Consider the following 12178-nt stretch of genomic DNA (forward strand, 5'->3'; position numbering starts at 1 on the left):
TAAAATTCAACAGTTTAAGCGATTTTATGTGCTATTTCTGCTCAAATATGCGTTGCGTGTGTGCCGAGGATTCGCTTTGTTTTGTAACCGTTGCATGCCTGCGCATGCCGTGGACATTTTTGTATAAGGTATGCTCAGTTTTAGAGGTGTTTTTGCTGAATATTAGTGTTGTGTAGAGTCGATGACACGTCAGGTTAAACGCAGTCATCTTTTGGGGTAAAAATAGGTGCAATTGTGCAACAAAATGGGCGTTTAAACACATTTTTTTTTTCATTCATCATCATTTCAGCCATAGGACGTCCACTGCTGAACATTTACGCCTCCCCCAATGATTTCCATGTCGATCGATTGGTAGCGGCCTTCTTAATTCTTTTGTATTATTTTGTTTATGATTTTAAAATGTCTGTGGGTCTAATTACAGTAATGAACTACACTGAACTGTCCTTTATTTGACACTGACAGGGGGCCCACCGTCAATAGCGGGTCGCTAGTTCCGACTTTTGCCACGGTGGAAACCTTATAGTTGCACGAAGATGGTAGCGCCCTTCTGTCAATGTCGTCGGTGGGACATTTCAGTGTAGTTCATCTATAAATGAATTTTAAGTTTAAAACTAAAAGTCAAATAATAACTATAGGGAGTCATTCCGTTTTCAAGTAGATTAATGTATTTTTTTTACAAAATCTTTACAGTATCCATTTAATAAATTGTTACACAGGTTATTAATATTGCTTAATTTTTACTAACTCAAAATAAAAATATTAAAAATCTAACTCCATTTGTCATGTTTAATCTAGCCATATGCAATTTATCACACACATTATCAGTTCATAAATAATATTATAATTGACAGATACATAATTAACATCTGACTTTATGCCTTCCTATTTCCGATTGTAACAGCTCAATAATATAAATTTTGCCGCATCCAATAAAATAATCGACAGATCATTTATTAATATCCTCTGGTTAATTAATTCACCACAGTTCATGATAGAACAGCCAGACCAATTCTTATACTTAGTTTAAAACCGACCTACCATTGAAAAAGCATTTGAATCGTAGTTGATCATTACCAGTTAGTCTTATTTTCTTCGTGACAGACTTTTATACGATGTTTCTTTAGTATAGTAGTTAAACCCCAATCTAAAGGAAACTACAAGATATCGAGAGAATTGAAAGGAAGAATAATAAGAAGGCTCCTTAAAAGCCTTTTTTAAGAGAAATATTTTCGGAAATCTTCAAGTCATGTTATTGCAAATCAAATACGAATCTAAACTACATTCCGTTTTCCGTTGAGAATAGAAGGCGGTCCTTTGTGTGTTGTCTACAGAACAACTCCGCCCAGAATTAGTTATAACTTGTCCTGAATAATAGCCTGGCTGTTCTTCCCGAGCTATGCAGGTTTCGTGTTCACTGATTATTGAATTAACGATCCTCGAGCCTGATCGCGAACCACATTAGAAAACTCTCAACACACATTTAGATTTATGGCTGTGGGAGAACGTTTGCATGGCTTTATTATGGTTATACGTAGGTATGGCTTTACGATCTATGCAGAGGATGAGGTTATAGAGATTTACCTTTTATTAGTAGTTATGATAAAATTAAGACATTTACGGTTCAGCTACAATAAATAGAATGGTAGAAAATACAGGACTATTCCCACCACTCGTTCCCACCGCTGCAACTCCTGTGTAGCCAGGATTACAGCTTGACCGCCATAAAAACCCAACCAGTGAAGGTCAAGTTTGTCCCGGGGGAGAGTTAACTGTCATTGGACCCGCAACGAAATTAATCAGAAGAGGAGGAGTTCAAAGATAGGCAGTATAGTAAAACCAGTCTGCTAAAGAGACACAATGCCCTCCTCTCGTTCCCACCGCTGCAACTCCTGTGTAGCCAGGATCTACAGCTCATTTCAGCTCAACCGCCGATAACCCAAACAGTGACGGTCAAGTTTGAGACGAACAACAATGATACACGATAGTAAAACTATGGAAAAGTTCCGCATATGGTACCTACAGTTCAAAGTACATTTGACTCTATGTTGCTATCATATAAGGCCTATTTATAACTGTACCTATAAGACATCGAAATCAAGTGGATGAATATCTGTCGTTTCGTTCTGCTGGGTCTCAAGTCAACCAATTAGTGCGTGTGCGGACATTTGCTAAATGATACTAATTTAGTACCTATGGTTTTAGTGGCATGAATTATGATGAAAGAAAGTGGACAGTGGCAATGAATACACTTTGCTGTTGACAAAGTGATCCTAAATTACTAGCTATCATTTATACTACATACTATAGCAGCTAGATGAACAAGAATGAACTCTCTTTTCTGCAGTTGATGGCATTATTTATTGCATTTTAATCACGTATAATACATGGTTGTTAAATACTTTAACAGTTAACTTTAAATTACTTACGCTCTATAATTTGAATTTCTTCGACTTTAACATAAAATCATTAATTTATGTTTACAAAATGAATCAAATTAAACTATAAATCGAAAAATTATTAACGGTCACGTTTTATTACCAATTAACATCGACACTTAATTTGATTTTATGACATATAAAATACTAGCTTTCCGCCCGCGGCTTCGCCCGCGTGGAATTTTGTCTGTCACAGAAAAATTTTATCGCGCGCGTCCCTGTTTCAAAAACCGGGATAAAAACTATNAAATGATACTAATTTAGTACCTATGGTTTTAGTGGCATGAATTATGATGAAAGAAAGTGGACAGTGGCAATGAATACACTTTGCTGTTGACAAAGTGATCCTAAATTGAATGATCAAACGAACTTACCAAGTGAAGTTCGATCTAAATTATCCTGTTTTCGCCGAAGAGATTTATTTTACCATGTAGTACCCCTGTACGACAACCCAATCCGCACACAATATTCAGCGTAGTAGTATTAAAAAACAAAAGAGCGGGCAACCCCACCCCTACCACGCTGTGGGCTCGGTGTCCGAGCGGTCTCANTTAAACTATAAATCGAAAAATTATTAACGGTCACGTTTTATTACCAATTAACATCGACACTTAATTTGATTTTATGACATATAAAATACTAGCTTTCCGCCCGCGGCTTCGCCCGCGTGGAATTTTGTCTGTCACAGAAAAATTTTATCGCGCGCGTCCCTGTTTCAANTAGAATCGGTCCTTTGTGTGCAGAACAACTCCGCCCAGAATTAGTTATAACTTGTCCTGAATAATAGCCTGGCTGTTCTTCCCGAGCTATGCAGGTTTCGTGTTCACTGATTATTGAATTAACGATCCTCGAGCCTGATCGCGAACCACATTAGAAAACTCTCAACACACTGAGATTTAGATTTATATGGCTGTGGGAGAACGTTTGCATGGCTTTATTATGGTTATACGTAGGTATGGCTTTACGATCTATGCAGAGGATGAGGTTATAGAGATTTACCTTTTATTAGTAGTTATGATAAAATTAAGACATTTACGGTTCAGCTACAATAAATAGAAAGGTAGAAAATACAGGACTATTCCCACCACTCGTTCCCACCGCTGCAACTCCTGTGTAGCCAGGATTACAGCTTGACCGCCAATAAAAACACATCCAGTGAAGGTCAAGTTTGAGACGAACAACAATGATACACGATACTAAAACTATGGAAAAGTTCCGCATATGGTACAGTTGAAAGTACAGTCGCAGAATGAAAAGGTTCGTCACCTTAGTGTCGGTTTTCGCCAATGATAGTTTAACTTTCCCCCGGGACAAACTTGACCTTCATTGGTTGGATTTTTGTGGCGGTCAAGCTGTAGATCCTGGCTACACAGGAGTTGCAGTGGTGGGAACGAGAGGTGGGAATAGTCCCGTCTATGTTGCTATCTTAAAGTACCTATTTATAACTGTACCTATATGTATATTATATCTTAAAGTACCTATTTATAACTGTACCTATAAGACATCGAAATCAGATGGATATTGTCTCATTCTTATTTCAGGTCTAGATGGGTCTTCAATCAGTTCAGGCTATAGTGAATGAATATCTGTCGTTTCGTTCTGCTGGGTCTCAAGTCAACCAATTAGTGCGTGTGCGGACATTTGCTAAATGATACTAATTTAGTACCTATGGTTTTAGTGGCATGAATTATGATGAAAGAAAGTGGACAGTGGCAATGAATACACTTTGCTGTTGACAAAGTGATCCTAAATTACTAGCTATCATTTATACTACATACTATAGCAGCTAGATGAACAAGAATGAACTCTCTTTTCTGCAGTTGATGGCATTATTTATTGCATTTTAATCACGTATAATACATGGTTGTTAAATACTTTAACAGTTAACTTTAAATTACTTACGCTCTATAATTTGAATTTCTTCGACTTTAACATAAAATCATTAATTTATGTTTACAAAATGAATCAAATTAAACTATAAATCGAAAAATTATTAACGGTCACGTTTTATTACCAATTAACATCGACACTTAATTTGATTTTATGACATATAAAATATTGTATTTGTACCGTTCTCTTATATTGAGAACGAATTAAAATTGTCATTACTCAGGCTTAGTGATATTAAGGAATTATGTTTCTAGTTAGCAAGAGTTAAAGCATTTAGTTTAAACGTACAAATGTAAGTAACCTATGTGGTAGTGGGTCAGTCATATCTTGCAGAATCAATTAAAATTGAGTAAACTGGAGACCATGTCTCGGAAAACTAGCAAACGTGACTGAGTTTCTTCGGCCACTTGTTCTCAGCAGCGGCTGATATGTTGTTCCGAAGTGGTAGAAAAATACTTATTTATTAGCTGTCTAATACCCATAGTACAAGTAAGTTTGGGCCTAGAGGCGCAGTGTAAAATGTCCAAAGATATTTATTTATTTATTATATTGATGCAAAGGGCCATCATTTTAAACTCTACGCTAAAAAATATATGAATTTGCAGAACTGAAGACATCAATAACACCCTGAATGAATGATGTATGACAATAATCATTTAGATGCAAATAAAACTGTCGCTGGAGGTAGGTATCAGACGAAATGATTAGCATTGCGAAATAAATATTGACTTTCCTTATGAACCAAAAACAATGAAGGTTGGACTTTTACATCATCACATAATAAGCTATATCGTTATCGTATGTAATACTTACGAGGGCTGCACTAAAAGTATCGGGAATGGAATATTTCCACTGTTCCAGTCATATTAAAATCNGACCCAAACTTCCGAATGCAATGGTTGCTTCAATGATTGGTTTCGTGTATGGAAAAATGTGTCAAATTTCGCGGAGAATACTTTAAAAAGCAATAAATACATTTTTAAATAGTAATGTTGTTTCACTTCCTTGATTCCCGAAATTTTCAGTGCCGCCCTCGTATCACACGAAATGGTTGGCATGCGATAAAAACAAAAAAATTCAGGAACAAGAGAAATGAAATCTTTGAACTTTGTACCCCTAAACAACGTCCTTCTTGCATTAAAACTCACTATACAAAACATGTTCAGTTTAACAAACTCTTATTTCGCATTACAACACAAACTTTTTCCGCACTTTTTATACATCCTGTACGCAAGTGTACCGTTCGCAAAAAAACACGTTCAGTGTAACGCGTTCGCACGTGGTGGCATGCGGGTTAACATTCGAGATAGCTCGAATTACTGTGAGCTAGAATAGGGGTATATTTACATTAAGCTAAGAGCAGAGCTAGCAAAAGCAAACACAGAGTGGGATAAAATATTCTACCCATTGAAGCTCTTTGTACACACCGCACAAATTAGTAGTAGTACGGTAGGGACAAAAACAGAGTGGCACAGAATATCCTGGCAATTAATGGCACTGTTAAAGTAAGGAGATATGGTGTATTTAGTTTTAATATTGCAGGTAGAGTTCTGGAAAACACAGTGGAGTAAAAGGGGCAAATGAATGAAACTCTTTTTTTTGATTAACATCTGTTTACGTATAGAATCATGGCTAAAACATTTAATCAATTTCGTTAATCTTTTGATTAGATATAAAGCATCTTCTTGTCGTGTAAAGCGGTCTTGAAAAAGGGCAAATAAAATGTTTGGGAAAGTATTATGAAAATTAAATAATTGAAATAGCTTTCTTTGAAAAAAGTGTCAATAACAGAATGCAGAATTATAGCAATTTTATTATGCTTAGATAATAAAATATCCTATTCGTCAATTGATACAAAGTGCAGCTAACACCTAGAAATAGGCAAACCATTTTAAAAATAACCGTCTCAATCATATCTTAACCGCGATCTAAGTCCACCGCCAATTAACACAAAATCTAGTCCACAGACCATAACATTAACTATGACCTTGACCCCTGTAATAGCTCGTACGAATGCGGTCCACATCTCCACATCACTCACTGTCCACTTTCTAGTNTCGTCATATCTCAGAATTCCCTTATCTCACAACATAGCGCTTTAAGTGAATATACATACAAGTATAAAGCTTTGAAATAAAATACGTTTCATCTTTGTCCGCCGTGGGGCATTTTCTCATATTAAAGTTCCCAATGTCCTTTGTGTTTAAGAATACGAGTATTTTTGCGAATTTATTCTCAGAACAATTACATCCATTTAAAATAATATTATGTAGAGGATAATTTTAGAATCAAAGTATAAAGATTCTTTAAACTAGGAGCTGTAAATAAATTTGATTTAAAAGCATTCGACTTTCGATCAATCTTAGAAATGTCGTCGCCTAAGAATAGTAAAAACTCGGTCGTTTCTCACAAGTCATCATAAACTTTAATTTACATAATTTAAGCTGCCTTCACGTTGGTCATATTTACACAAAGATATTATTGTATTAGAGCCAACATATCGATATGTATCAGTCTTGGACAGCCTTATGCTGGCGCCACACATTGTCCAATATCTGATCTACAATGGCTCCAAGTTATAGAACTTGGAGCCAATATACCCAAAGTGTAGCACCGGTATTAGATGGACTCAAATCCTTCCTAACGTCCAGTGTAGGTACTGTGTTAACTGGAGCTAGTTGTAGTATAGTGCCAATGCTTTTGAGGCAGAACGAAAGATGGGAATGAAAAAAGAGTAGACCGTGAAAACGGGAAAAAATGTCATTGGAATTAAAGTGTAGTACAATTTTATGCCACATTTGGATATTTGAACGCTACCGCAATTTAGCGCCACTAAAAATACACTTCGAGGAATACTTTTAGTGCGTTACATTAGGTGCGCTTCAAAATGAGTGCTCTTCGAAGTATTATTTTGAAATTGGGGCCAAATTTGGAACAAACTTACACCACTGTGTGGATGCGGCTTTACTTTTTTTTTTAATCAAAAGAAACGTGTCAAGTTTTGACAATGTGTTGGGTGAGATTTATTGGTCAAAAAACTCTCATGAATTATTTTACTTTTACTATTGAGTTTGTCATAAAGCGTTTGTTTTAAAGTGCAAAATTGTTTAAATTGTAATTTATAACTTTGGTTATTCAGAGATATAGACTAACCTGCTTTAAAAAATCACACGTTCAAGGTCAATCGAGGCAACTCTAAAATCTAGGTTTAGAACCCACAATGTGGGCTGAAGAAACCACAACTTTGTATCTTTATTATTAGGCTGAGACTTTAAGATCTTGACTTGCATTGAAATAAAATTCTTAGAATAGCAGTAAATTGTACTTTATCTCCTTTCGGATAATCTCTTTTAAAAACAACTATGTATTTAAAGAAAGTAAATAAAGTGTCAAGTCAATATCGTAAGAATTGAAAAACGAAGTAATTTTTTATTTACACTAGATCATAAATTAACCAAGCCTATTTGGTTAAATTTAATTATTCAGACCAATCACCTGCCTTGAATCTTTGCTCTAGTATCGAGATCTATATTTAAGCATCATTTGCATACTGGCCTTATAATAACAACAGTGCATTTTTCCTTAAACCTGACTTTAAAGTCTAATTTCACTTATTTTGTACTTATAACCCACTGTGCGTAGTTCAGTTCAGTACCCCTGGAAATAGTCCCGGGTTTGCGGGACCACTATTCCCACCTCTCGTTCCCACCGCTGCAACTCCTGTGTAGCCAGGATCTACAGCTTGACCGCCAATAAAAACCCAACCAGTGAAGATCAAGTTTGTCCCAGAGGAAAGTTAAACTGTCATTGGACCCGCATCGAAATTAATCAGAAGAACTAAGGAGTTCGAAGTAAAGGTTGGACTTCCCTCCAGTGCAAAGCAGATAGCTGTTGATATAGAAAAGTGCGCATTTTTCGAGTGCATATTCTGCGTCAAACCCGTTCAGTTCGTCACCAGTGACCCATATAAGACTCTACCGTTTTGGCAAGCGAGAAAAAGCTTAAAATACAGTTACTCCCATAAATGTTCGCGTATTTATAACCCTAAATACTGCGGCCTTTTATGTAGGTACAAGTTTTATTTGTGCCGGGCACTTTTTATAGTTATTAAAATGCAGATTGCATTATACTGCGGAATATTCATAGTCTTGTTTGAATATTCTGAAATTATTGCAAACCTTGTTGAACTTTGGCAACGTTTCGTGTATTTTTTACAGGTTTGTTTTTAATTGGAGAGAGATAGGGTCAGTTGTTGAAATATTTTATGTAGGTAATTGGGGCAGATTTAAGATGGAGTAAGTTTGAAATTGACAGAAAAAAAAACGTAGCAAAAGTAGTGGTAGCACCGCTCGATAAAGCTTTTTAAAAGTCTAACAGCATAAAATAAATTACTTTTATGACTTTTTGTGCTCAAATTATTTCATTAAAATGTAGATACTTCTTGACTATTTTAGTATGTATAAGAAATTTGTCGTACGTTTTCGCTTCATGTAATCTACTAAACGTAAAATAATTTTCCACAAAGGTCGGCTCTAGAAAATTCTTCACTAAAACTCAGGAACGTTTTCCATTGTATTGTCACAATATTTCTGCAATTTATTCACTACAAATAGAGTACGTATCTGTACAGTACATCAAACTATACTTTATTATTCTAAAACCACCCCAATTCCCACTACATAAGCTTCTTTAGCTTGATATACCGCCGTCTATATCTACTATATAAAAATAAGTCGGGTTTTCCTTCCTGACGCTATAACTCCAGAACCACTAGCCACCAGCACGATTTCCACTATTTTGCATTCGTTGGAAAGGTCTTGGGCTCCTTGAGGTTTATAGGTTATATAAAAAACCGAAAAATTTCACACGGGCGAAGCCGCGGGCGGAAAACTAGTCGGTTATAAACTCGCGCCTACAACGACACCTCCAGATCATTGATCTATAGATCCCGCGCACGCGCGTGTCAATAACCGTTAACGAGCGAGTGATCGATGGATCATTAACATGTATCGATGCAGTGTGACGGTAATTAGATTTTCGTGTTGTTTTGACGAATATATCCGGTGTAAAATACGTGAAATATTTATTAATTTGATCAAATGTAGAGTCATTCATAGATGACATGAACGAAGCAGTTAATGTTAGTTGATCATAATCTGCCCCCATAAACCTGAGATTGCTACCTGGCATTAAGTCCACCACTGTACAGTTTTATGTGCAAAAGTATAAATAAATAAATAAACATAGTGCCATTCGTGATAGTTTTAATTTGGTGAAGAGTATTTGATGCCTCCGACTGCATTTGTGAAAGCTTCCTTTAAAACTTTTACCTTTACCTACTGTAGTCATGTAGAGCTTTGCTTAGCTCAAGCTGATTGTTGAAGCAGTCAGTGAACCTTATAAGGTTCACGAACCTTACTAATAAAAGGTACACTGACTTATAAAATTAACTCTACCTTATTTATTTACACTGGGCTTAATGATATAGAATGAGTAATCAGATAAATGCTTTTCAAACACATGCAGCGTTTAAAATCATTACGTTAGAATGTCATTATCATTATTTTATTAAGACGTGTCGTTAGGAGTGTTTTTTTCATTTTACGAGAGCTTTTAATATAATAAAAGTGATGTTCTTTGCACGCGATGCGTTTCTGAACTAGTCTAGTTTGCTTCTGTCTTCAATTGAATTGAAAATTTTTTGGTAACTGGCTGAAGTCAGTTTAAAAAAAAAAAGTAGATCATAGGGCAAGTTAAATAATATTACAAACGCTAACAGTTAACATGTTATTCTTTCATGCTGGTTCACAGCATTAAATAATTGGCATACTTATAAAACTATAGTTGTTTTTTGCCATGATGTTGTAAATTCGTACTTAATATTTTTGACATCATTATTTGGTTTTACCTCACTAATGTCTTTTATCTTTCTACTATAATTTCATCAAAAGAATATCGCTTCTTTTGTCCACAATTTTTAACCAAAAAATCTCACAAAAAGTTTGCGTCTTACAGTTATTTATTTACCGCAATTAAAGGTCAGTGTGTGAGCAAGAGGTATGTGTGGCGCTTCATTATGACTTTATCTTTGCAAAAAAGTAAAAATACTAACTTTACACAGATATAAACCGTATGTGAATAACCTTTAAGGTTAGTTTTTAGTGCAGTATTGAGTAGAGTCATGATAGGTACTTAAATATGACCCAAGATGACTAGAGTATTATTTTAGTATTAAATTTCTTTTATTGCCTAACTCAATTATAAATTACAGTTTGTTACCTAGTTAGAAGTAAAAACTACATTTTATATCAATCAATATAAACGTGTGGAGACACAAAATGTAAAGTTTCAGACTTCATAATGCATTTTTACACCCTGTATACAGTAATTTGATGATAGTAGCTACACCACATATAAAGGTACAGGCCTACACAGTTCACGCGAGATGGGCAAGCCTTTTTTCAACATTCTACAGTAGCGAACCAGAGTCTCTCAGGCACTCTGATATGACTGACAAGCTAAAAAAAGACGTGCTCTCTCGCTCACGTATCAAAAAGTTCAAAAACTAAAGTTGCTTCTAAGTTTCTTTGTTGAAGATATTATTATAAGGGTCAAAACCCTTATTTACGGTCAATTACCTACTCGGTAATTAAAAAGTGAATTTTCAAAATTAGTGTTGTGACGCTGAAAATCTCGATATTTTTGAGATATCGATAGGTTTTTCGTGAATCTACTCATGGAGCAACGAAGGAATGATTGGATAGACAAATTGGCTGATGTAATCAGCATTTAATGTAAACGTACGCCCTTTAAATCTGCTAAATATTTTTTCTGATTATTTACTTAAACATTAATTATACGTTCTTAAACACTTAATTCTCTACTTTCAATTTAAACTACATGATAAAAACGCCTTATCATTTATCGATAGATTTCCAAACGATAAGTATAACACACTATTGCACATGGAGTTAATCGAATGCCAATTAAAAGCTGGTTTGTGTTAAAAATAACAGCTTTATTTTGTCCGTGCAGATATATTATTTTGTTTTTGTTTCCCCCACTGTTAATTGCATTTTAATGCGTGTCAGTAATGGATTTTGTTTTCATAATTTTATAAAGTTTTGACGGAGAGTATTTTGTATTTTCACTTTACGATTGGTTTGACAGAAGTTTTTAACGTTGTAGGTGTTTTTGAAGGCAAAAAAATTTACAAATAGTGAAAATACATGTAGGTACATTATAGAAGTGGAAGAATTTCTGACGCATTAAGCTTAAGCGTACTTAAAATAGGGATTCATATTTCATTTATTCATTGCATCATGGATGACAAAAACTATCCTGTTTTTCTCCTTGACAAAATATTCAAGAAATGATTAGAAATAGAGAATAAACAAAATAACTTACCGATTATGACAAGAAGAGCTGCTGTCGCCAAAAACTGTGACCTAAACTCCATTGTGGTGGCACTAAATTTATTTTATTCACTATCAGTCTTGGTTTGTTCACTTAAATTATTGGTAGCACTTTTTATTCGTGTTCAGTCGTCCATGGTGAGATTCTGTAACAAGAAGAAATATTTATTAGTCTAAAGAAAACTGAAAATTGATACAACGCTATTTTAAAATAAAACCAATCGTAGCTTATCACTAAGTAGATTAAACGTAGGTATGTATCTATTAGCATGTCAATATCAGTCATTATAATTATCTAAATAATACTAGCTAGCTTTTTTAAACAGACGAAATTACTTCGTTTTTCGTTTAGTTCGTTAAAATTAGGGATCAATCGATACCCGTGTGATTGAAAAGACTCATTTTTTTAACCCATTTTTTTTACCGATAGTTGTATTA

At 34.9% G+C, this 12178-nt stretch overlaps 1 protein-coding gene across 1 annotated transcript in view; it reads right to left on the minus strand.

Annotated features, from left to right (window-relative positions):
• The window catches only part of LOC114366008 (serine protease inhibitor dipetalogastin), a 59002-nt gene extending 47122 nt beyond the window's left edge, over positions 1-11880 (minus strand). Inside the window, exon 1 of the mRNA XM_028322765.1 lies at positions 11733-11880. Coding sequence (XP_028178566.1) covers positions 11733-11784 — 52 coding nt within the window. The 5' untranslated portion in view covers positions 11785-11880. The remainder of the gene's footprint in view (positions 1-11732) is intronic.
• Between the last annotated feature and the right edge of the window lie 298 nt (positions 11881-12178).

Source organism: Ostrinia furnacalis, unplaced genomic scaffold, assembly GCF_004193835.3.
Source record: "Ostrinia furnacalis isolate ACB-3 unplaced genomic scaffold, ASM419383v2 OfSCF0477, whole genome shotgun sequence".
Taxonomy (NCBI): Eukaryota; Metazoa; Arthropoda; class Insecta; order Lepidoptera; family Crambidae; genus Ostrinia; species Ostrinia furnacalis.